The following is a 27,863-nucleotide window of genomic DNA, read 5'->3' on the forward strand; positions in this document are numbered from 1 at the left end:
ATTGTCAGTTCCGCTTCTGCCGTTTCAACTATTCAGCCGCCCTTTACATTAACAGAACAAGTTCATTGGATCGACCGAGCTGGTCTTTGAAAAGCGTTTAAAACTATTTGTTATGAAATGCAAATGGTTAGATGATGTTTTAAAGGAGAGTTGCCGACCGTGTTTGTTCGCGACGTAATAGGAGAACAGTGCAAGTTTGAGGCATGTTTGTGTGGATCAATATACTCTACTTTTAAATTATCCATCCCACCCTACGTACTTTAGAACAAACGGTTTCAAACGCTTTTCAAAGACCAACTCATCCTATCCAACTCATCCTATTAAGTGTCCATTATTCTATTAAGTGTCCATTATTGTTGATATTATTATTATTATTATTAATAAGTACCTTTAAAACCACACTGGCAGTAAGGAAGGTTTCAATTTATCCCATAATGGCTGACAACACATAAGAACCAATCACAGAATATTGTATAGAACCATAAACATTAATTGGCAATTCATCATGTTTCCTATACACAAAAGAGTAGCGTTGTAAAACAAACAGGCCTTATACACAAACAGGTCCACAAATAATTTCTGCTCGATTGGGAGCAATGAAGAAAATGGCAACACAAGCTTACAGAGTACGTTACACCACTTAGAGTCTGTATCAATTTCTGTCTTGCAGATAAAGACAGGGCACCAGTCTATGTACATTGTACGTGTAGAAGCAAGCTATTGGTGTAGAGTATACAAAGACAGTGGGCATGGGTTTCCAATGAAATCAATAGGCTTGTTGAGACCAGAGCCTGTCTTGCAGATAAAAACAGAGTACCAGTCTATGTAGAAGCAAGCTATTGGTGTAGAGTATACAAAGACAGTGGGCATGGGTATCCAATGAAATCAATAGGCTTGTTGAGACCAGAGCCTGTCTTGCAGATTAAAACAGAGTACCAGTCTATGTAGAAGCAAGCTATTGGGGTAGAGTATACAAAGACAGTGGGCATGGGTATCCAATGAAATCAATAGGCTTGTTGAGACCAGAGCCTGTCTTGCAGATTAAAACAGAGTACCAGTCTATGTAAAAGCAAGCTATTGGTGTAGAGTATACAAAGACAGTGGGCATGGGTATCCAATGAAATCATTAGGCTTGTTGAGACCAGAGCCTGTCTTGCAGATAAAAACAGAGTACCAGTCTATGTAGAAGCAAGCTATTGGTGTAGAGTATACAAAGACAGTGGGCATGGGTATCCAATGAAATCAATAGGCTTGTTGAGACCAGAGCCTGTCTTGCAGATTAAAACAGAGTACCAGTCTATGTAGAAGCAAGCTATTGGGGTAGAGTATACAAAGACAGTGGGCATGGGTATCCAATGAAATCAATAGGCTTGTTGAGACCAGAGCCTGTCTTGCAGATTAAAACAGAGTACCAGTCTATGTAGAAGCAAGCTATTGGGGTAGAGTATACAAAGACAGTGGTCATCCAATGAAATCATCAGGGCTGTAAGACCAGAGCCTGTCTTGCAGATAAAGACAGGGCACCAGTCTATGTACAAGCAAGCTGTTGGGGTAGAGAAAGGGCACCAGTCTATGTAGAAGCAAGCTATTGGGGTAGAGTATACAAAGACTATCAGAGCTGTAAGACCAGAGCCTGTCTTGCAGATAAAGACAGGGCACCAGTCTATGTACAAGCAAGCTATTGGGGTAGAGTATACAAAGACAGGGCATCCAATGAAATCATTAGGCTTGTTGAGACCAGAGCCTGTCTTGCAGGTAAAAACAGAGTACCAGTCTATGTCGAAGCAAGCTATTGGGGTAGAGTATACAAAGACAGTGGTCATCCAATGAAATCATCAGGGCTGTAAGACCAGAGCCTGTCTTGCAGATAAAGACAGGGCACCAGTCTATGTACAAGCAAGCTGTTGGGGTAGAGAAAGGGCACCAGTCTATGTAGAAGCAAGCTATTGGGGTAGAGTATACAAAGACTATCAGAGCTGTAAGACCAGTGTCTGTCTTGCAGATAAAGACAGGGTACCAGTCTATGCTATACACTGCTACTATGTTAACCTGATCCCATTGTAAACTTAAGAAAACATGTGCCCAATTTCATATTTTTCTAAATAAGCACAGAAATTTGCACAAAGCATGAAACTTCTTCCTTGACAAAAAAAGGATTAGTAAAGCCATTGGACCCTTTCGGTAAACAGTGTTGTCCAAGGCCCACACTTTGTGTACCACAACTTCTATATCAAATAACAAACCTGTGAAAATTTAGGCTCAATCGGTCATCGGAGTCGAGAGAAAACAACGGAAAAACCCACCCTTGTTTCCGCGCGTTTCGCCGTGTCATGACATGTGTTTCAAATAAATCCGTAATTCTCGTTAACGAGAATTTATATTGTTTTGCTGTTTTCTCAAAAAGTAAAGCATTTCATGGAATAGTATTTCAAGAAAAGTCTTTCACCATTGCCTTCTGTAAACCCTGTAAGTTATTTGTAAATCTGTGAACTTTTTTTTTTTTTTCTGAACCGAAAGGGTCCAATGGCTTTAAACAAATTTCCACATGATTTACGGGATAAACAGTTGAACATAATACCAGTAACAAGCAATTTGCAACAAATGGAAATTTGGTTGGTAGTGCTATTTTTTTCAAGGAAGAAATTTCACGCTATTAAGCAACTTTTTGTGCTTAGCAGCTGGTCCCTGATTGTGTGTATAAGTCATGTTTGCTTTACATTGCTACATAAAACATTGTGAACCTGCACCATTTGAAGAGATGTCAACGCTGCACGCTGGACTGACACAACTGTAACCCTGATGGCATGCGTTGAAGAAGCCTGTACGCCTCAAGTGTTGACCATGTTGCGATAGGGTCCCTGCATCTTCAGGAACTGCAAGTCAAAAAGGAAGACAACAATCCAGTTATTTAAAGGCAGTGGACACTATTGGTAATTACTCAAAATAATAATTATCATTAAACCTTTCTAGGCGACGAGTGATGGTATACAACATTGTGAGAAACGGCTCTCTCTGAAATGCCATAGTTTTCGAGAAAGAAGTAATTTTCCACGAATTTGATTTCGAGACCTCAGATTTAGAACTCAACCATCAAAATCAACCATCTAAACGAACACAACTTCGTGTGACAAGGGTGTTTTTTTTTTTTCAATATTATCTCGCAAGTTCAATGACCAATTGAGCTCAAATTTTCACAGGTTTGTTATTTTATGCATATGTTGAGATACACCAACTGTGAAAGCTAGTTGAGAAAAATATTAACGTTGAGAAAAAGAATATAATTTTTGTTTACCCTTACACTAATGTGTAAGAATCACTGTAAAACTAAGTACTTGCCACAAGTTCTTTGATAACAAATAAATTGGTCTTGAATGAAGTTGAAATGTTGAGTTGTATCTCACAAACATCTTCTTGTATACACTTTCGGCACATACAAAAAAACAATTTCACAGATACAAATAACATACAGGGTTTACAGAAGATAATGGTGAAAGACTTCTCTTGAAATATTATTCCATGAAATGCTTTACTTTTCGAGAAAACATTAAAACAATTATCAACTCTCATTGTCGAGAATACGTATTTATTTTAAACACATGTCATGACACGGCGAATTGTGCGGAAACAAGAGTGGGTTTTCCCGTTATTTTCTCTCGACTCCGATGACCGATTGAGCCTAAATTTTCACAGGTTTGTTATTTTTTTAGTTGTGATATACGAAGTGTGGGCCTTTGGACAATACTGTCTACCGAAAGTGTCCAATGGCTTTAATCCTGCGGAGTATCATCCATTATAGCGATCGCACAGCATCGGTAAACAGTATTGTCCAAATGCCAAGACTTTGTGTATCACAACTTATATATAAAATAACAAACCTGTGAAAATTTCATGGCAATCGGTCATCGGAGTGGGGAGAAAATAACGTGAAAACCCAACCTTGTTTCCGCTTGTTTCACCTTGTCGACATGCTTTTGAAATAAATCCGTTAATCTCGACATCGAGAATTGATAATTGTTTTAATGTTTTCTCAAAAAGTAAAGAACTTCATGGAATAATATTTCAAGGGAAGTCTTTCACCATTACCTTCTGTAAACCCTGTAAGTAATTTATAAATCTGTGAAATTTTAGTTGTTGTTCTGTTCAGAAAGTGTCCAATGGCTTTAAACAAGTAAGATGAAACTTCCATCGTAATTTGTTCAAAGGACACAGTTTAGATAATAAAATTGTGTGGTATGTACATGTATGGTAAAGTAAGGGGTGGTTCCATTTCTGGTGAGGGGTGGTACGTTTGCTAGACTAAATGGTTAATCCAGCAGTAACCTCCGGTGGTAAGTTTGGTAATCTGGGTGTTTTCATTTCATTTAAGGGGTGGTATTTTTGTTAACCTACAGGGCTAATCCATTCCATTTAAGGGGTGTTACTTACATGAATGATCAATGAAGGTCCCCCAGCAGTAACCTCCGGTGGTATGTTCGCTAAACTAGACGGTTAATCCATTTCATTTGAGGGGTGTTACTTACGTGAATGACCAATGAAGGTCCCCCAGCAGTGACCTTTGGCGGTATGTTTGCTGAACTAGAGGGTTATTCCATTTCATTTAAGGGGTGTTACTTACGTGAATGACCAATGAAGGTCCCCCAGCAGTGACCTCCGGTGGTATGTTTGCTAAACTAGAGGGTTAATCCATTTCATTTGAGGGGTGTTACTTACGTGAATGACCAATGAAGGTCCCCCAGCAGTGACCTTTGGCGGTATGTTTGCTAAACTAGAGGGTTAATCCATTTCATTTGAGGGGTGTTACTTACGTGAATGACCAATGAAGGTCCCCCAGCAGTGACCTTTGGCGGTATGTTTGCTAAACTAGAGGGTTATTCCATTTCATTTGAGGGGTGTTACTTACGTGAATGACCAATGAAGGTCCCCCAGCAGTGACCTCCGGTGGTATGTTAGCTAGTGGGCAGTTCTCTATACTCATGATCTGCAGTGAGCTACACAAGGCGAGCTCATAGGGCAGTGCATTCAGCTTTGGGTTGTCATTCAGATATAATTGCTCTAATTGCTCCAAAGTTCCTGGAAAAAAGAAGGTTAAAATATTTATTTTTTTGTTGAACCCAAATAATTCAAAATTATTAGTTAAAGGCAGTGGACACTATTGGTAATTACTCAAAATAATTGTTAGCAGAAAGCTTCACTTGGTAACGAGTAATGGGGAGAGGTTGATAGTATAAAACATTGTGAGAAACGGCTCCCTCTGAAGTGAAGTAGTTTTCGAGAAAGAAGTAAATTTCTACGAATTCGATTTTGAGACCTCAAGTTTAGAATTTGAGGTCTCGAATTCAAACATCTAAACGCACACAACTTCGTGCAACGAGGGTGTTTTTTCTTTCATTATTATCTCGCAACTTTGACAACCAATTGAGTTCCAATTTCCACAGGTTTGTTTTTTTATGCATATGATGAGATACACCAAGTGAGAAGATGATCTGTGTCAATTACCAATAGTGTCCACTGCCTTTAATAACAGTAATAATAAATTGAATAAAGCGCTGGTCTCCAAAAAAAAATATTCAATGCTAAAGTTTTGAGATTGGGTTTGAATGAAGAAATGTTAGGTTGTAATCTAAGAGTGAGAGGTAAGCCGTTCCACGGGCGGGGGGCTACAAGCGAGAAACTTCTATCCCCTGGAAGGTGGAATGACAAGCTGGACCTTAAGGATCAAATGCAGCAGAAAGGTCAAGTAACACCAAACTTCCGAGAGTTTCTTGTCAATATCTCCAAGAATACTATTTTAAACAAATCGTTATTATGCATGTCTTACCTATCTCTTCTGGCAAGGAATTGAGGTTGTTTTCCCCTACACCAAGATTTGTCAAGTTGGTCAACCGTCTGGAAAAGAAAAAACACAAATGAAAAACGTATAAGAACGCAGGCCTGATACTTCACAGAGGCAACGGATGCGATTGGCTCCGTTGCCCCTTGCCATTGCCTTGGTGCCCTTGAAATGCTCCAGTAGAAATTTACAATTTCCTCATAGGGTGCCCTTTACCAAAGAGAAAATGCCTTGGTGCCCTTGCCCTTTCAAAAACGAAGCATACGGGCCTGAGAACGTCTCTGACTTAATAATAATTATATTAATCATGGCTTTTTATGAATAGCGCACTTACACCTGTCACTCAGTGACGCCAAAGGTGTTTCAACATTCAGTATTTCCTGGAGTATGTGGAACTACGTTTTGAGGAATGAGACAGACTCCTTTGCATAGCATTATGTTTAGAATTTTTAGCATAGATAGGGTTAGAGGCGTCTGTCTCCTGAAAAGGTCAAAACATTACCGATGCCAGCAGGGATATAGGCCTATGTAATAAGTAACTATAAGTTCTCTGTTGGCGGGACAGACCCCCATACTTCTGTTTGGGCACTGGCCTGGTGACCAGTCTTTTTTCTTTGTCCTTTTCTTCCACTCTGTACTTTTTAACATGCGCCTCTGATTATTTTGCATGTAAGGGGGGCAATATAAATTTTAAATATTATTATCAATATTATTATTAATTGTTTACAAGGTGCTGTGCTGTAATATGCTGCCAATCAATCCAGGAACACAGGGGCAAACCCCTTCTCTTTTCGATAAGTACACTGGATTCTTTTATGTGCGTAACACAACTTCCAGGACCAACGGCTTTGCGTCCTTTACTGGTCTTTGAAAATTTCAAAAGGTGTTGAGTGCATTGATTATTAGTGAATAAAAGTTTTAAAGGCAGTGGATATTATTGGTAATTAATCAAATAATTGTTTGCATAAAAACAATACTTGGTAACGAGCAATGGAGAGCTGTTGATAGTATAAAACATTGTGTGAAACAGCTCCCTCTTAGGTAGTTTGTGAGAAAGAAGTAATTTCCCACAAATTTGATTTCGAGACCTCAGAATTAGAATTGGAGGTCCCAAAATCAAGCATCTGAAAGCACACAACTTCGTATGACAAGGGTGTTTTTTCTTCCATTACTATCTCCCAACTTCGACTACCAATTTAGTTCAAAGTGTCACAGGTTTGTTATTTGATGCAACACCAAGTGAGAAGACTGGTCTTTGACATTAACCAATAGTGTCCAGTGCCTTTAAAGGATGTATGTAACTTTTGTAGGACAAAAAACACAATGTCCATAGATTTACACTAAACTTACACAGTTTGAAGATAATGATAGTAGAAAGCTTCCCTGAAAATATTAGTTGCTGAGATGCTGTAGTTTTTGGGAAATGAGTAAAACAATGTCATGAAAATAAATTTCGTCTCATGAGACAACAATTATTTTAAACATTTACAAACGTATTTTCATGACATTGTTTTACTCATTTCTCAAAAACTACAGCACCTCAGTAAGTGATATTTGAAGGGAAGCTTTCCACTATCAATATCTTCAAACCCTGTTAGTTTAATGTAAATCTATGGACATTTTGAAAAGGTACCCAAATCCTTTAACTATATTCATGGATGTTATTCTTACCCGATCCCTCTTGGCAAGTTCACAAGTTGATTGGATTGCACCACAAGTTTCTGAAGCTCCTTCAGATTTCCTACAACAAATTAATAATATGGGAAAAATTTAAAAAATTTTGAAGAAAAAGTTCCAGTGAAATCTTCAGGTTGTAATAATAGAAGCAGTGCATGATAATTTTTTGTCTGAAGAAAATGTGCTTCCCACTTGACTGACACATAAACTCAATCACTGGCAAACATAGCAAATTGTGTGTGTCAAAACAGTTCGGCAGCATTAAAACAAAACAAAAAACAAAACATGTATCACTACCGCTCTCAGAACTATACAACATCGTCACCAAAACCACATTATAAACTTAATATCAATATCCACAATTATTTTTGGGATCTTGCACCACAATTTTTTCAAGCATGCCTTGCTCTCTTATAACCCCTAGAATTGGTTCATTAAAATGTGCTTGAATCTAGTCAGTGTTTTAAGGAACACGTTGCCTGGATCGGACGAGTTGGTCTATAAAAAGCGTTTGTAACCGTTTGTTATAAAATGCATATGGGTAGAAAGATGTTGTAAAAGTAGAATAAAATGATCCACACAAGTATCAATCAAATTGCACGGTTTTCCTTTTACGTCGCGAACTATCACGGTCGGCCATTTATGAGAGTCAAAAATTTGACTTGAATAAATGGCCGACCATGTTAGTCGACGAGGTAAAAAGAAAACCATGCAATTTTGAGGCATGTTTGTGTGGATCATTGTATTCTACTTTTACAACATCTTTCTACCAATATGCATTTTATAACAAACGGCCTCAACGCTTTTCAAAGACCAACTCGAACGATCCAAGGCAACATGTTCCTTTAATTCAATTCAATGAACATTTATTTCAATCCACTCTACAGGCCTGCTCAGCTCAAGAATGGTAATGGGCAAAAGAGACATCAAGTCAAAAAACAACTGGTACTCTCTCATTCCTCCTTGATCTTGTAGATAAACATACTTACATATTGAAATGGAATAATAAAAAATAATTGCATTTTCATACATGTAAATTAAGAGCCTCTGTACAAGCACCATACAAGCGCTCAAAACTTTTTTACAAGGGTGCACGCAAAGTAGTCACTCAGTTCTAACCCTAGACTGGGCCCCTGTCTTTATCCGCAAGGATAAAGACAGGTCGCTGACGCTAGATCCAGTGATTCCCATTGGATACAATGCACGTGCAGTGACATAGATGCCCAAATAGTCACTGCTCTCAAGTCCGCAATGGAATTTGACTGCGTATCTATAATGTGAAACTACAGACGTCAGAGGTCAAACTACACGGCGGTTTTGCGATTTTTTTTAGCCTGGTCTCTGGCGTTATTCACGAGCCTCGTAGAATGACGTCAGACGTTCAGGCTAGTCTAACCCTACAAGAAGAGAGTCATAGATAAAGCGTGCAGCCCAAGGTAGCAAGGCTGGATGGGGGGGGGGTGTTTCAAAGGAAGACACTTACCAATCTCTGATGGTAGAGATTCCAATTTGTTTTCCTCCAGATCCAAGACTCTCAGCTTGGTTAAGTTACCAATGCCCCTCGGAAGTTTCTAAAACAACACAAATAAAATGTGTCAGAAAAAAAAACTTTTCATTTTTATTGTAAAAAAAAAGTTTTTTAAATCTATTAAAACAAATTAACAAAACAAAATACAAATATTGTATCACTAAAGTCCAATGCATACTTCCTGCGAATGCGAATTTTGATGTAATTGGCAATTGAAAAGTGTCCAACTTCTCCAAACATTTGCTGCAAAAACAGCCGTGTGACGTCAAAACTTGCTTCGCATTTGCATTCCGGGGGTATATGTATAGAGCTGAATGCAGGACTTCAACTTCACTCTTAAAGGAGCACAGTATTTTTTAGTTAACCAAACAGCGAACAAGTCACCAATTAGGGGAAAGGACACTTGTGTCCCTGAGCAAGACACTAAATAATAATTGGCTCTCTCCACCCAGGGGTAAACGGGTACCTGTGAGGGCAGAGATGGTTCTTGTGATTGGTTTAGCCGAGTAGCGCATATTTGTTGCACAAGGCTGTATACCCCCAAGGGAGCTGAGATGGTTCAATGAATGATTTAAGGCCCAGTGACCAAGGTAATGTGAAGCGCTTTTGGACACCCTTCGGAAGTGAAAAGCACTATAAAAAAAACTATTTATTATTATTAATAATATAATAAAGTACACCAAATTTTCCCTCTGGTAAGGGGAAATTATGTGAGGAAAATATGAAAACTGATTATTATTTAATCCTTACCTTGAGGAAGTTGTTACTGAGGATCAGAACCTCTAGCGAGGTCAAACACTGGATATCTTCTGGTAATTTGGTTAACTGATTAGTGCCTAGATTTAACTCCACCATCGAAGTCCAACTCCCTACATCTGTAGCCGAAAGAAGACATGCAGTTAGTCAAAATTGGAAAAATCACAAATTTTACAGCAGTCAATCTAAGGCCCTTTTTGAATCCACGGCTTCGTCTTCAGACTCCATCCTCTCGTCTGAAGCCCTGAGCATGTAGGCAAAACACGCACAATAATTGTCAAAACAGCCGCGGGGCCAAGCTATTCTGAGCTGAATCTGGAGCCAAAGAACCTCATCATATACTAATATCAATTCAGGCCTAGAGGATAGCCCTATATAGGACTCTTTCTCCGTTCACTCTGAGGCCCGTTTCTGGGGCGGAAAAATTTCACAGCTTCATAACTTAAATCTTACCTGCAACAAGCCACTAATTTCAACAGATTCACATTCCATGGCGGCATACATTTTTCTGCGGTGGGTTTTGGTCCTCATATTTTCCTCACAAATCCGTCATTTTTGTGAAATAATGCAGCTTCCAACATTAAAAAATTCCCGTTTCGATCGTTTTCTCACAGTGTTGTCTGTTGTCGTGCGTACGCGTATACATTCGCGTGCAAGACGCATGATGCAAGCTTTTAGACGCATGAATTCTTGCTCACCGTATCATGACTGCACAGCATTAACAACACAATTCAAAATTTTCGCGTCGTGCTTCTTGCGTACACACGGCAGACTGTGAGAGTACGAACAAAAATGGGAATTCCTTAACGTTGGGAGCTGCATTATTTCATGAAAATTATGGCTTTGTGAAGAATATATGACGATCAAAACCCACCGCTGAAAAACATATACTGCCATGGAATGTGAATCTGTTCCATGAAAATTTTCCGCCCCAGAAATGTACCCTGATGTCCGGGACGTCACTGTAGTACAAAACGAAAGTGTAAGGCTGCCAGGGCTAGCCTAGAGGACAACAATAATAATAATAATACGTATCTACCAAACAAGGTACTCAAGGCACAGAGTATATACAAACTTTCAGAAGATAGTTTATTGAAGTGATGAATTATGAGACCCAATTATGTAGCACCTTATAAGTGTTTACAAGGTGCTACGGCGCATTTAGCAGCCACAGCCAGGAACACCGGGGCGAACCCCTTCTCTCTTCGATAAGTGCACTGGGTTCTTTTTTACACAACACATGGGACCAAGGGCTTTACATCCCATCCGAAGAACGAAGCAATGGTCAAGTGTCACGGCTTGGGATTCGAACCCACACTCTGCTGATCAGAAACACCAGAGTTTGAAAGCCCTTTAACTTTTGCAAAGGAGCCCTTCTAATTAAAAAACAAATCTCCCTACATCGGCACCCAAATTAAGACCGAACACTGAAGTTAGTCAACATTGAAAATCAGGACTATTACAGAAGTTAACCTCAGATACTAGTACAGTGTACCTCAGATACTAGTATCAAATATGATACTAGTATCAAGATACTAGTATACAAATATTGACTGCTTCGAGTGCTATGGTTAAAACTATGACTCCCTCGGTGATCCCCGGAGCGTTCTATTTTCCCGGGGATCACCGAGGGAGTCATAGTTTTTAACCATTGCACGAGTAAAAGCAGTCAATATTTGTTTTATAACACCCCAAACATTTCTAAATACTGTACTATTATTATTAAGTTACAGACGTGAATGCTACAATCCACGGACGACGCGAATACAGATTGCAAACACTTTTGCTGAATGTGTTGAATGTCGTGTCGTGCAATCCGAAATGGTTACAGACTATTAATTTATCATCCTCGTACACGCAACGGACGTCTGGGTACTGCTCGCCGTGTGCTAGTCTGTCGGACTAGCGCACGGCGCCATGTGCTAGTCTTCGGACTAGCGCATGGCAAACCGACGGCCGTCGTGTAGCAAAACTAAGACATGTCATGTGACGCGCTCTAAACCAATGAGCAGGCAGAATCTTTGCAAGGGGTGTTATAATACCATATTTAAGAGGGCAGCCCCTTTTAGTTTTGCAAATGGCCAATTTAAACATGTCTAATGAAAAACAAATCTCCCTACATCTGTAGCCAAAATAAGACATGAAGTAAGTCAACATTGGAAATCCAAACTATTACAGACGTCAAAACTAATTTTTTAATTCCCAAGATGCATTGCGGCATAATGTTTGCCAAAGGCGTAATATAGTAAAATTCAAGCTGACAGGTTTGAAGGATTGTGTCCTTGCTGTCTGACTTTGTTTTATAAGTAAAATATGTTGTTGTGAATAATCTAGAGCGACACAGCAACATTTATTGCGAAAGTCGCGACTAAGTAGTCATGGCGGCATGTTTAAGCGAGTAGTTGAAAAGCGGTAGTCGCGACACGTTTAAGCAATCAATAGTCTCTACTACCATCACTACCACACTAGTTGCCAAGGCGTAGAGCAAATCAAATGTAACTTACCAAGCGGTAGGGCCATAAGCTTGTTGTCTTTCATGTTGAGTTTGGTGACATAACGAGCACAGCTGAAGATTCCAAAAGGTACTTTATTGATCTGGTTGTGTTCCATATTAATTGACTGAAATGTAAAGAACGTAAAATCAAATCAGAAAGTATAAATTAGGCCACAAAAGAAACAATTTACTAGAGTACAGTTGTTAGGATTTCTTTTTCAATAAAATGGAATACGGAATCGCCACTCGGAAAAAATGAGGGACACAAATAATAATAATCACTGCCCAAAATTTTTAATTTTAGTATTAAAAAGGAGAGAAACAAAATTCCACATCAAAGTTTCTGTATTTTCATGATTCTTCCATCAAATTTATCTTTTGAGATCAAATTACGAAAGGTATAATATTCTCCCTTTCAACCAGTACACATTGGTGTGAATGTCACATTGTGGAAAGCATTACAAAAATGTATATATTTTAGCGTTTTCAAAGAAATGCACTTAAAAAAAAAAAAAAACTGTGAGATGAGCACATGGACTGTCTAGAAAGAAGGGTGTAGGAAAGTACGTATGTATTAGGCCTGGGCGAATTATTCGAATATCCGGGTAATGGCGAATAGGTTTTCCTATCCGTAACCGCGAATGCCTATTTTTTCTTAACCGGATATCCGCATAGGGCGCGAATAGCTATTTATAAACCGGATAGTTCTGTAATTACAACCAAGTAACCGGATATTCTTTATTATCCGAATATCCGCGGACGTCGGGCGACAACTGATATGAATGTTTTGTCTGAATCCTTATGAAACTTCTATTAAGACAGCATAAAACAGCACAAATTAAGTATTTAACTATGCTCACCTCCGTGAAGAGTTAAAACAATGACATTTCCGACGTATTTGGTTCAAAGATTACAAAAGTTTTCCTTCACGTTGAGTCAATCACGATCAAAAGAAAAAGCAAATCGCCATCTTTAAATTAGATCCGGTCGTTTTTATGAATGAACCGAGTGACACTGTGTAAAACTAATATCAATCCGCCCATAAGATCTCATTCACAAACGAACAGCGCCCTCTAGCGGCAAAAAAATATTTTTTTAATTTTTTAAATTTTTTTATATTTTTTAATAGCGCCCTCTAGCGGTAAAAAAACTATTCGAATATCCGGTTAATTTTGGATAGTTGGCCAGCGGTATCCGAATAACAAAATTTCACTATTCGCCCAGCACTAGTATGTATTAAAGGTAACTTACATAGACTGTGGCAAATTGTTGAGGGCCCCCAACTGGGTACGAGGTGAAGTTGTTTCTTGATAAACACAGACTGGTGAGATTGCATAGGCTACATAGTAGCCCCTCCTGCTCAAATAGAACATAATAATTAGCATAGGTAATAATGCATAGGTAATAATTAGCATAGGTAATAATGCATAGGTAATAATTAGCATAGGTAATAATGCATAGGTAATAATTAGCATAGGTAATAATGCATAGGTAATAATTAGCATAGGTAAGAATGCATAGGTAATAATTAGCATAGGTAATAATGCATAGGTAATAATTAGCATAGGTAAGAATGCATAGGTAATAATTAGCATAGGTAAGAATGCATAGGTAATAATTAGCATAGGTAATAATGCATAGGTAATAATTAGCATAGGTAATAATGCATAGGTAATAATTAGCATAGGTAATAATGCATAGGTAATAATTAGCATAGGTAATAATGCATAGGTAATAATTAGCATAGGTAATAATGCATAGGTAATAATTAGCATAGGTAATAATGCATAGGTAATAATTAGCATAGGTAATAATGCATAGGTAATAATTAGCATAGGTAATAATGCATAGGTAATAATTAGCATAGGTAATAATGCATAGGTAATAATTAGCATAGGTAATAATGCATAGGTAATAATTAGCATAGGTAATAATGCATAGGTAATAATTAGCATAGGTAATAATGCATAGGTAATAATTAGCATAGGTAATAATGCATAGGTAATAATTAGCATAGGTAATAATGCATAGGTAATAATGCATAGGTAATAATTAGCATAGGTAATAATGCATAGGTAATAGTTAGCATAGGTAATAATGCATAGGTAATAATTAGCATAGGTAATAATGCATAGGTAATAGTTAGCATAGGTAATAATGCATAGGTAATAATGTAGGGTGTCATGCCAGAGTGGTTCAGAGGATCAAGTTCAGGTTCAGGTGATTTTATAGAGCTGTATATATGTCGACTGGAGCGCTAAGTTGCTCTGCGTTTTGAAGCCACCCTAGGTGCAGACATGTTTGATTGCCGCAATTGTTTTTACATTCGGCATTTCATGTGCGCTAACGTACGCAACTGCCCATTCGACTACGTCCACACTACGAAAACCGTAACTACGTCACTTCAGAGGGAGCTGTTTCTCACAATGTTTTATACTATCAAACACTCCTTATTACTCGCCACCAAGTAAGGTTTTATGCTAATAATTATTTTGAGTAATTACCAAAAGTGTCCACTGCCTTTAAGTACATGAAAAGTTTGATGTCTGAAACAGTGACTGGACGCGCTAGAAGTCAAAAGTTCAACTGTTGTAGTAGAAAACTTACCGGTAATGTTGCAATATTGTTGTTTTCTACGTTGAGTTCTTCCAACTCTGTACATTGGCTCAAGCTCTGTGGGACACCAGTCAACTGGTTATACCTACAATCAACAAAGAACTCCACATCAAAACAAACTCAACTAATCAGCTCAAGCTCTGTGGGACACCAGTCAACTGGTTATACCTACAATCAACAAAGAACTCCACAACAAAACAAACTCAACTTATCAGCTCAAGCTCTGTGGGACACCAGTCAACTGGTTATACCTACAATCAACAAAGAACTCCACATCAAAACAAACTCAACTATTCAGCTCAAGCTCTGTGGGACACCAGTCAACTGGTTATACCTACAATCAACAAAGAACTCCACATCAAAACAAACTCAACTATTCAGCTCAAGCTCTGTGGGACACCAGTCAACTGGTTATACCTACAATCAACAAAGAACTCCACATCAAAACAAACTCAACTAATCAGCTCAAGCTCTGTGGGACACCAGTCAACTGGTGATACCTACAATCAACAAAGAACTCCACATCAAAACAAACTCAACTAATCAGCTCAAGCTCTGTGGGACACCAGTCAACTGGTTATACCTACAATCAACAAAGAACTCCACAACAAAACAAACTCAACTAATCAGCTCAAGCTCTGTGGGACACCAGTCAACTGGTTATACCTACAATCAACAAAGAACTCCACATCAAAACAAACTCAACTATTCAGCTCAAGCTCTGTGGGACACCAGTCAACTGGTTATACCTACAATCAACAAAGAACTCCACATCAAAACAAACTCAACTAATCAGCTCAAGCTCTGTGGGACACCAGTCAACTGGTGATACCTACAATCAACAAAGAACTCCACATCAAAACAAACTCAACTAATCAGCTCAAGCTCTGTGGGACACCAGTCAACTGGTGATACCTACAATCAACAAAGAACTCCACATCAAAACAAACTCAACTATTCAGCTCAAGCTCTGTGGGACACCAGTCAACTGGTTATACCTACAATCAACAAAGAACTCCACATCAAAACAAACTCAACTAATCAGCTCAAGCTCTGTGGGACACCAGTCAACTGGTGATACTACAATCAACAAAGAACTCCACATCAAAACAAACTCAACTATTCAGCTCAAGCTCTGTGGGACACCAGTCAACTGGTGATACCTACAATCAACAACAAAATCCACATCAAAACAAACTCAACTAATCAGCTCAAGCTCTGTGGAACACCAGTCAACTGGTTATACCTACATGTACACTCAACCAAGAACTCCACATCAAAACAAACTTTATAATAAAACTAACAATATTAATATAATAATAATATTGGCTTTTTGTATACATGTAGCGGGCATATCCGTTACTTGGTTGTGTTCCATATTAATTGACTGAAATGTAAAGATTGTAAAATCAAATCAGAAAGTATAAATTAGGCCACAAAGTAACAATTTACTAGAGTACAGTTGTTAGGCCTTCTTTTTCAATAACATATCCGTTACTCACTGACCCTCACAGCGTGTTTTAACATACAGTACATGTACATGTATTTTTCCACAAGGTATGTGGGACTACATTTGAATCATGAGACCTAATCCTTTTATAGCACCAATCAAACCAGGAACTTTTACGTGCGTTACACAACACAAGGGACCAATGGCTTAACGTCCCATTGAAAGGATGAAGTAATAGTAAAAATAAAACGCAATGTCAGCAGATTTATTAAGATGAAGTGGAGCATTAGTGGTACAAACCTCAGAACAGAAAAATGTATAACAAATCTCATTTAGACTTGTTACAAGTGCTCTTGCTTAGTGCTCTGAGATTACAATGGACTGCGGCAAGTCTAATAGCTCATTGTGCTTAAATTTAAAACAAATCTCATTTAGACTTGTTACAAGTCTCCAAGAATAGATAACATACCTAAGACCCAGTCTGCTTAGTGCTCTGAGATTACCAATGGACTGTGGCAAGTCTAATAGCTCATTGTGCTGTAGATCGAGTGATGAAAGCTGGATACAGTTACCAATCTCTGAGGGGAAAATAAAACACAAACACATGTAAAATGACCCCAACCAGGACTAAGAACTAGACTGTTGCAAGTCTAATGATAGCAAAATACAAGCACACCTGCTTGCTTCTTTAATGACAATGGACTAGGTCAAGTCTAACTAAACGAAAATTCAAAGACTATAATTTTGAAAGGGTTTGGGAGCAAATTTAACGCGAGTTATTTGTTTTTGTAATGCTCAGGTACTCCTTGTTAGATTTTGGGGGTAAACATCTGAAAAAAATCGGTATTCCAACTATAATCGGAAAGTTGCATCTCTGAGCCTAGTCCAATGCAGTATGCGAAGCAAATTTGACGTGAATTTGACGTCAAAAATCTCCTTTCGTAGCAATATTCCCAAGTGAGTGGAGCAGAGTTGAACTACTGTGAATTATTCATTGCGAAGTCGTGACGTCAACATTTTCTTCGCATTCAAATTTGCATCAACCGGGCTTAAGTTTCTGTTGTGGTTTAATACATGATGATGCTTCATCAGCCCAGATCTTCCACTCTTTGGGGCAACAGGTGCTTTTTCTGTAGCACCAGCCCGGTGTGTAACCAACTCCCACTGACTGTCAAATCATCTCCATCCATAATATCAAAGTCTTATATAACGCACGTATCTACTAAACAAGGTACTCAAGGCGCCGAGTATATACAAACTTTCAGAATGATAGGTAATTGCAGTGATGAATTTTGACCCCCAATTATTTAGCACCTTATAAGGGTTTACAAGGTGCTACGGCGCATACAGCAGCCATAGCCAGGAACAACATTCAAGACAAACGTAAAATCTCACCTGTTCAAACAAGCATACTCACACAATCCTCAGTCATAGTTTTGTCTTTCTCTCCTCAAGCGCCATGAGCGCCTTCTGTAGGCGAATACCGGCGCTCTACTAAGTGTTCTTTATTATTATTATTAATATTGTTACTACTCAGAAAACAAAATGAGTCAAACCATCTGCTTACCCTCTGGCAAATGTTTAAGATGATTGTGTGAGACATCAAACGTGATGAGATGAACCAGCATACCGATCCCGTTGGGTAAAGCTTGTATCTTATTCTCTCTCAGACTTAGCATCGTCAGTTTCTGAAGAGAGGAAACCAAAACAACAGACTGTAAAGTCAAAATGTTGGGATTTGGGATAATAACTGATGTGGTTGCTATATAAGTACATGTAAGGCCATGTGCAAATGAGTACATATATACAAACTTTCAGAAAGAAAGGTTTTGCAGTGATGAACTCTGAGACCCAAATATTTAGCATAAGGGTTTACAAGGTGCTATGGCGCATACAGCAGCGTCAGACAGGAACACTGGGGCGAACCCCTTTTTTTCCCGAATAAGTGCACCGGGTTCTTTTACGTTGCTTACACAACACATGGGAACAATGGCTTTACGTCCCATCCACAGGTCGAAGCAATGGTCAAGTGTCTTGCTTAAAGGACACAAGTGTCACGGCTGGGGATAAGTGCACTGGGTTCTTTTACGTTGCTTACACAACACATGGGACCAACGGCTTTACGTCCCATCCACAGGTCGAAGCAATGGTCAAGTGTCTTGCTTAAAGGACACAAGTGTCACGGCTGGGGATAAGTGCACTGGGTTCTTTTTTACACAACACATGGGACCAAGGGCTTTACATCCCATCCGAAGAACGAAGCAATGGTTAAGTGTCTTGCTTAAGGACACAAGTGTCACGGCTGGGGATTAGAACCCATACTCTGCTGATCAGAAACACCAGAGTTTGAATTCGGTACTTTAAAGGCAGTGGACACTATTGGTAATTACTCAAAATAATTTTTAGCTTAAAACTTTTCTTGGTGACGAGTAATGGGGAGAGGTTGATGGTATAAATCATTGTAAGAAACGGCTCCCTCTGAAGTGCCATAGTTTTCGAGAAAGAAGAAATTTTCCACGAATTTGATTTTGAGACCTCAGATTTTAAACTTGAGGTCTCGAAATCAACCATAAAACACACACAATTTCGTGTGACATGGGTGTTTTTTTCTTTCTCTCGCATATTCGATGACCGATTGAGCTCAAATTTTCACAGGTTTGTTATTTTATGCATATGTTGAGATACACCAACTGTGAAGGCTAGTCTTTGACAATTACCAATAGTGAAATCGTGAAACTTCCAAACATGATGAGGGATAAACACCACTGGCGTGACGTTGTGAATGGAATCTTGCGTGCGACCGCTAAATGATGATGAGGACTCGTCGTAGAAGATAGCAAAAGTAACTCTTCCGAACTTGAGATAAGACTAGTCTCAACTCTTTAAGACAAATCGACCCCCTGTGTCACACTGATAAAACAAAGCATGGCAGTGTTTCAAAAATGTTCTTACCGTGAGGTTTTGAAGAGGTTCTCCAACGTGAGTAATACGGTTAAACCTTAGAAATAAGGTCGTGAGCGACACCAACGAGTAAACAACCTCTGGGATCTATAGGTAAATAAAAAAATCATTCAGTCAGTGAATTCACCCTCATCCCGGCACAAACTTAACAGTGGATCCCTTGCCCCGAGGCCAGTGATTTCAGTAACGAGCCAGTAAACAGGTAAAGCTCAAGACAGGACAAGTCCGGTAATCTTGTTTTATTTTTTCAACTCAACATCTTTTGTTTTCTTCAACTCAACAAAATGAGGTTCAAATGTTGAGTCTTAGTCTCACAAATATATTTCAATTCTGCAGAATATCACCCATTAGACGAAACAGTTTACATGATAAAACCATAATCACATTTTTAAGCGGCAGAATTTGGCGGTAAGCAGAACCACGAAATTGGGCCCAGGGGTTGATTTCACAAAGAGTTAGAATTAGTCCTTACTTACGTAGGACTAGTCTTAGGAGATATTAAAAACTTAAGGCTAGTCCTAAGTTAGGAAGAGTAACTCGTCCTAACTCGAGATAAGACTAGTCCTATCTCTTTGTGAAATCGACCCCACAGTTCCCATTGTCACTTGGCCAAAATGTTTTTCGGACTGCTGTCAGCTGAAATGTATGTCCAAACCAAAAGACCTGAATACAGTGACTAAGTTTGCCTTTGAGGTATCCTTGGCTTTATCACCAGAAACATACATATAATAATAATAATAATATTGTGTCACACTCACTTCTTTTAGTTTGTTATGTCTGAGATCCAGCACTCTCATTTTATGAAGATGACTGAGTTCTGTAGGTAGGGTGGTGAGTGAGTTTTCATTCAGCGCTAATTGCTCAAGATTACACAGATGTCCAATCTCGGGAGGTAGGCTACATAAACGGTTACCATAGAGATACAACTCTCTCAACTGAGTCAACTGTGAAAGGAAAAAAACAAAAACGTTAGACAGATATAGAGAGGTCATGACCTATACGCCTCTCTGAATACTTATGCATGAGTACGTCACAATTCTTATGCAAAACGAGGCTATAGGCGCAGCCACTGCAAGTGGTGGCCGCTGTGCGCCTATGGCCTCATGTTTGGTTAGAATTATTACGCCACGCATGAATATTAAGAGCAGGTGTATTGTTTGTCATCCTAGGCACAAGGAGAGCCGTCAATTTCACCAAACTCTACCTAACTTAGGATTAATCTTAGGACTTAGGATGAGTTCAGTTCCGTATCCGAAGACGTTAGGACGCATTGAACCCATCCCAAGTTAGGGTGAGTCACTCGTCCTAACTCGAGATAGGACCCATCCTAGCATTTTGTGAAATCGGCTACTGGGCAACTAGCAATACTCATCGCGCATCAAACAGTTGTGACTTCGACACTAGTGGCGACGAACTTTATAAAATCCCAAGATGCATTATGGCATATTGTTTGCCACAAGCAATACAGAAAAAATCACGCTTATTTGAAGCACTGAAGAATATTGTGTCAGTGATGTCTGATTGTGTTTCGTAAGTAAATTATGTCCACATGAATAGTCGTTAGCGACACAATCAGTTCACCACCTTGTAGTCGCAAATATTCTTTTTATTTCTGTAGCAGTTGTGTGCTGTGTTAAAGGATTCAGGTACTTTTTCAAAATGTCCACAGATTTACATTAAACCTACAGGATTTGAAGATAATGATAGTGGAAAGCTTCCCTTCAAATATTATTAAGGTTGTGTAGTTTTTGAGAAATGAGTAAAACAAGTCACAAATTAATTTTGGTCTCATGAGACCAAAAATATTTTAGCATGTAAAATCCCCTTAATCAGTTATGATATTTTACCAAAACCATAGCATAACTGGTTAATACGTTTCTACAGGTTAAAACTGAGACAAAAATTATTAGTTTTACTCATTTCTCAAAAACTACAGCACCTCAGTAGGTAAAACTTCAAGGGAAGCTTTCTACTATCATAATCTTTAAACTAAGTATGTTTAATGTAAATCTGTGGTTTTTGTTAGGAAAAAGTACATAAACCCTTTAAAGACAAGGTTTAGATAATACAAGGAAAACAGGCCAGTTCGTCAGACCTTGTATGAACGAGTCGACTGTAATGTGAATAATTGAAGTAGACTGAACTTCCTAAGAACAACTCACCTCTCTAAGAGAGCTTGGGAGAGACGGAATCTGTAAAATTAATAAGGTACAAAAACATCAACTCTATTAATACAAATTACTATTAACTTTTGATCAAAACACTGAAAATATTTCCACACCCATGAATCTTTCCGATTCTGAAAACTGTGAAAACTTTATGTTTTGTTTTACAACTATTTTTCAGAATGGATTTATACTGGGTCGCTAGCGACTGGTCGGAGCACGAAAGAGATAAAATAGTGTATGAAGAAGTGTCCTGGCCGAGCGATTAAGAGCACCGAATTCAAATTCTGATGGGCAATTCCAAGCAAACATGGACATGACACCAAAAAATCAAGTTTTTGTCACAACTTTCTTTCCCCTTAGAAGTTATAGCTAACATACGAAACCAATTTATTTTTAGTTGTTGACAAGGAATGAACCCAATTTTGCCAAATTAGAACTCAGCTTGGGCTCCACGTAGGCGTGGCTAAATTGAGTGGAAACGTGTAATGCGACTAACCGTAATGCGACTAACCATGGTTTTGCCACGTAAACCTAAAAGTTTAAGTTGCTGACTATTTATAAGTATCCTGTTGGATACTAATGTATAAGAGATGTGTGCTAAATGTAGTAAAACCTTTGCAAGTTTTTTAGTTTGAGGAAACTTTTGAATTGAGACAAGTGTATTTTTTATCATGTCCTTTTTGTGTAATGCGACTAACCGCTTTTTACTAACCGCTATAACATCCAGAGTACAACGCCCACAACATTTTTAATATCATCACTTAAAAGCCTTGGGTGTCAAGTACAAATCAGTCTATAATCTTAATGGAAATAATATCTCACATAGAACTACTAGCACCAAGATCAAGAAATGACACTAAAAAGTGTAATGCGACTAACCATGGAATCGCCCTGATGTTTCTGATCATAAGAGTGTGGGTTTGAATCTCAGTCGTGACACTTGTGTCCTTCAGTAAGACACTTATACATTGCTTCGTCCTTCGAATGGGAGGTAAAAGCCGTTGATTGATCCCGTGTGCTGTTTCAGGCACGTACAAGTACAAGAAGCCAGTGCACTTATCGAAAAGAGAAGGGATTGGCCCAAGTGTTCCTGGCTGTGGCTGCTGAATGCGCCGTAGCACCTTGTAAACCCTGGTGCTACATTATTTGGTCTCCAAATTCATACCTTCAATAACCTATCTTTCTATAAAAAATGTATTATATACAAAGTTCCTTAAAGACACTGGACACTATTAATAATTGTCAAAGACTAGTCTTCACAGTTGGTGTATCTCAACATGCATAAAATAACAAGCCTGTGAAAATTTCAGCTCAATCCGTCGTCGAAGCTGCGAGATAATAATGAAAGAAAAAAACACCCTTGTCACACGAAGTTGTGTGCTTTCAGATGCTTCATTTCGAGACCTCAAATTCTAAATCTGAGGTCTCAAAATCAAATTCGTGGAAAATTACTTCTTTCTCGAAAACTACATCACTATAGAGGAAGCCGTTTCTCACAATCTTTTATACTATCAACCTCTCCCCATTACTCGTTACCAAGTAAGGTTTTATGATAATTATTATTTTGAGTATTTACCAATAGTGTACACTGCCTTTAAGTACCTTGTTGGTTAATACATGTGCTATAAAATAAGACTTTGATATTATTCGATATTATTATTATGTACTATAAAAGAACTTACCGACTGTTTACTCAAGTCCAATCTTGTGTCACCTCTTTCTTTACATTTTGAAAATTCTTTATTCAAGTCCTGACAAGAAAAACCATGGGTCACGAGTCAAATTGATTTAAAGCTTGGTCAGGGCCTAACTATTGGCTCGGCTAACTACCGAATTCTGTACTTTCAACCACCATTCTTGCTTACAATAAAAGCGTCTAATTGCTGTGCTAGCCTTGTAGCAAAGATTGCCTAGTAACATGGAGTAGTGCAAAAATCCCTGCTAACAACTTGCCTGCTAATCCGGCCATTTTGTTTTTGCTTGTACTGTTTTTTTTTGTCACTGCATTGTTTGTTTGTATGTAAATTGTAAAGCGCTCTGATCTTTGTGGGACGCTAGTTAAATGCTTAATAATCGTAGAGTGTCATGGCCGAGTGGTTAAGAGCATCGAATTCAAGTTCTGATGCCAAGTCACCGCAGTGTGGGTTCGAATCCCGGTCATGACACTTGTGTCCTTGAGCAAGATACTCTACTATAATTGCTTCTCTTCACCCAGGGGTATAAATGGGTACCTGCGAGGCTAGAGGTTGATATTGTGAATGAAAAGCTTTCGGAGCGCCACGGCAGCTCGGGGCTGTATACTCCCTAATTGGAGCTGAGTTAGGGATGTTTATAGGCCCAATGACCAGGGGACTAATGTAAAGCGCATTGATACTGTTTATTGTGAAATGCGCTATATAAGAACTTGTTATTATTTATTAAGATTAAATAAGGCCTTTGACTTTGGTAAATAAAGATTTACAAACCATACTTGTAAAGTAAATTGAGTACATACCACATCGGGATGAGCCGACCTGGGCTTCTTCTTCCCCGTGTTCTTTATGTTATTATCAGACACCTTTACCGTGACTTGTTTCTTAGTACTCTCTGGTGTAGCACTCTGCTTATCGCTCCTTCCTGATGCACTCATCTTGATTCAAGGTCAAAGGTCAAAGTTCACAAGAGTGTCGACCATGCCAAGATAGTAACCCTTACTCAGGTGGGTATGAAGAAACTAGTACTCATCAAGTGTTGCAGAACACAAGACTTATGATAAGTTTGAGTTTAGACTTGATTAAAAATTTGGCGAAGGCTCCGTTAACTCTACTAGTGTGTCTCTGATAGGATCGGAAAAGCCATCCTTCAAAACAAAAGGTCCTCTGCAATGTTCGTTGACAGTGTGATGTCAACAATGTATGAAATATCTTCAGATGATCTTCCTATTCACTCCACGTTTATCCTGACACAACAGCTGAAGCTGCTGGAGTCCACTTCTGCAGAATCATTAAAGAACACAAGAACAGAATTAAAACTTGTGATGGTCTACTTTTGTAACAAACCACCAATGACATTTTAAAGGAACGTCACAGAATTGGTAAGAAACAAAAATTGTGAAGATCCCTTGAAAAATCTCTGTCTGAAATGTAATATTTTATGAGAAATAAATAATCTAATTTCGCCATTGGAGTTATCGCTCAGTGAGCATTTTATTCGTTTTTGTTTTGGCATCGATGCAATGCAAAACTTGTAATCGGTTATTACCCAGATGGTCGTCAATCTCAAACTTCTACAGGTTTGTCAGTTTATGTATTAAACAAAGCGCTTATTGTATTGTTAGCAAAACCAATTTTGTAATGTTTCTTCTTATGTGTACATGGATTGCGCATGACTTCATTGATCACCATCTTTGATGAATGTGTACGCATGTAAGGCTATCATTTGCTGAGAGTTGAAGGGTGCGAACCTGCAATGGTCGCTTTATGTATCTTCTGCGTCCACAGTTATTTTTTACTGTAAAAATCTTTTTAAAATGTTGTTTATTAAAAGGCACATAACAAAATTGGTTTTGCTAGCAAAAAAGTTGCTGGCAGTGTAAGCACTCTATATGTAATCCACATTATACATAAACTGACAAACCTTTTGAAGTTTGAGATGGATCGGCCATTTGGGTCACGAGAGATTAGTGAAAACCCGATTACAAATTTTGCATTGCATCGATGTCAAAACAGATATGAATGAATCGCTCACTGAGCGATAAACTCAAAACGCAAAACTAGATTATTTATTTCTCATCAAATATGAAATTTCAGACAGAAATATTTCAAGGGATGTTTTCTACTATCATCATCATAAGCCCGTGTAATTTTCATGTAAATCTGTGATCTTCACGATTTTCTTTTCTTACCAATTCTGTAATGTTAAGAATCCAAAGACACACGCCAAACTAAGAGTAGTGGAATCACATCCTAGTTAAAGATCGCCTACAAACAGGTCAGGGCCCAATTTCGTGGCTCATAAGACTTAATGGCTAGCTGCTTATGCACTTATTATCACCATTCTCAACTTGCAGGGCAGACGCTATCTGTGCAAGCAAGGAATGCCTAGCCCCTACATGTAGTAACACGAAGTACGCAAACTCACAAGCCAAAATTCTCTGTTTACTTGTGAAATGAACTTGAAGTAAGCACATAATTCCCTGCTTCCATCCATGGGAAGCGATTTGTTGCTGACGGTAAGCAGAGCCATGACATTGGGCCCTGTCTGTGTGGCCAAGGATTCAGAGTTGGCCACAAAACTGGAGCTTTGCAACTTCCTGGTTCACAGGTTCAAGCGTGAAGTTTGAGTGCCAAGTCGTCACAGATGGCAACGTATGTTCGAAACAAACAAATCTGACCATTGAACACAAACCGTGATGGTGAGACTGCTTATTCTCAAAAGAAATTATGACACGTGAGCACGAAATTATGACACGTGGTAGTACTACAAACTACTGTATTCTTGTACACAAAGATAGTTGAAAATGATTCAACACGGTCACGGCAACGCTGCATTGTTGTTGTGAAGAAGTTCTTGTGTAATGTTTAACGTTTTTAAATTAGTAATAAATAGTTTTTAATGTTCAGTTACGTTTACGTTTACAAATGATAACATTAACTTCACCTTTTGCAGAATGCATTCGATAGAACTTAGAAGTACACATTTTCACAATTTTGCATGCATGGAAACCTGGCATGGCCTGCATTTTTGACGTCACTGCTGCATGACAAAAGTGACAGCTTCAAATAAATATCGTCATGATTGTGTCAACAATTTTCGAACACTATTTTGTCAAATTTACGTACGCTGCATTTTTTTAAGCAAACTTCACAAATGAACTTGGAGGTTACTCTCTATAACTACGTCAGCCAAATGGTTAATATTTACTGCCCAATCGTTAACTTGTGACATGCTTGCAAATGTTACGCCATCTTTTTCACCTATCCACAGTACAGTGAAAATGAGTGAATAAAGTTATTTTTATTTATTTTCTATTTTTTAACAATCCCATGTTGAGCGTAACAATTTTAGTTAAAAAGATCAGTAAATAGTGCATTAAATCAAATAAACTTACCTTTATCTTTATCTTACGATTTAGTTTGTCTACTGTGAGTAGGTTTTGCAAGAAATGCCAGCAAAACAGGTAGATTTTTCGACAAAAATCTCGACGATTCTGTTCGTGTAATTCCCTTACAACAGGGTGCAGTGTGATTTGCCTGGTAATCAAACAACATGAGACTTCATCATTGATCTCGTTGTGGTTTCATGCCGGGTACCTGTCCAAACTAAACCTGCGTAGAAATGATGCGCAGTGTAAAGCCTCCTTGTTTATGACGTTTATTTTGGTGCAAAGTGTGCAGTTTGTAGTGTGCGACATTTCGCTAAAAAGTCGAGCAGAATGTCCATTTTTTTTCATTTTTTAAACAACAACACTGTGTTTACTTACAGAATTATTAAAAGACAATTTCAGACCTATTGTTGTTTTTTTAAGAATATTTTGTATTTATTTATTTATTTTTTGACCGATATCAAACCAGAACAATATAATAAGGCAAATAAACAAACAAACAAACAAATAAATAAATACATAAACAAATAAATAAATAACAAATAAATAAACAAATCAACCAGTCAATCAAATAAAATTACACAATGGTAAAAACATGGAATACGTCTTGTGTAGAGACTACGTATGGTGTCATAAGTGAAACAGGATGATTCGAAAGAGGGCGCTATGTCAGAAAAAAAGCTTATAATAATACACAAAAAGATTGAAACCGCCGCGCTGTTGGGGCGGGGGATATTCGGTTTCACCGAATCTCTTACCACAGTACAGTAAAAAGAAAGTAATACTAATTGTAAATTTGACTCAGTCACATCCCTCTGCCCAAATTGATATGGGATGGGGAGTCCCAAGGCCCGGCGAATGAGATGGTCGTACTCCGTCGCAAGTTTTCGCTTGAAAAAAACTTGTGGTAGGATTACATTGTGCGAGTGTTGGCTCTGGAAGAGCGGGGGGTGGTCTCAACGTTTCGAACACTATAAAAGGGATATCTCATTGAGGTAAGTTAGATACCATATTATTTCATATCGAATGAAAAAGTGGTGGCGCCATATGGAAACTTTTCCTGGCGGCGTGCCGGCCGGCCACATCAGTAGAAGTCAGGCAATTGAAGGTACGAAGTGACTTGGGTACGAAGTGACTTTGGGTACGAAGTGACCTGGGTACAAAGTGACCTGGGTACAAAGTGACCTGGGTACAAAGTGACCTGGGTACAAAGTGACCTGGGTACAAAGTGACCTGGGTAAAAAGTGACCTGGGTACAAAGTGACCTGGGTACAAAGTGACCTGGGTAAAAAGTGACTTG

The 27,863-nt window shown here is 38.5% G+C and overlaps 1 protein-coding gene across 1 annotated transcript; it reads right to left on the reverse strand.

Annotated features, from left to right (window-relative positions):
* Positions 1 to 170: 170 nt before the first annotated feature.
* Positions 171 to 26,701, reverse strand: LOC139943261 (uncharacterized). Its single transcript, XM_071940083.1, has 17 exons — positions 26,570 to 26,701; positions 23,975 to 24,452; positions 23,163 to 23,231; positions 21,475 to 21,504; positions 20,071 to 20,256; positions 19,304 to 19,399; positions 17,919 to 18,039; positions 16,821 to 16,929; positions 14,893 to 14,986; positions 13,537 to 13,641; positions 12,296 to 12,410; positions 9,786 to 9,910; positions 8,991 to 9,078; positions 7,502 to 7,571; positions 5,819 to 5,886; positions 4,901 to 5,070; positions 171 to 2,873 (listed from the first exon to the last, which is right to left on the reverse strand). The coding sequence occupies exons 2-17, from the start codon at positions 24,107 to 24,109 to the stop codon at positions 2,829 to 2,831; spliced, it is 1,626 nt and encodes a 541-aa protein (XP_071796184.1). The 5' UTR covers positions 24,110 to 24,452; positions 26,570 to 26,701; the 3' UTR covers positions 171 to 2,828.
* Between the last annotated feature and the right edge of the window lie 1,162 nt (positions 26,702 to 27,863).

Source organism: Asterias amurensis, chromosome 10, assembly GCF_032118995.1.
Source record: "Asterias amurensis chromosome 10, ASM3211899v1".
NCBI classification, from domain to species: Eukaryota; Metazoa; Echinodermata; class Asteroidea; order Forcipulatida; family Asteriidae; genus Asterias; species Asterias amurensis.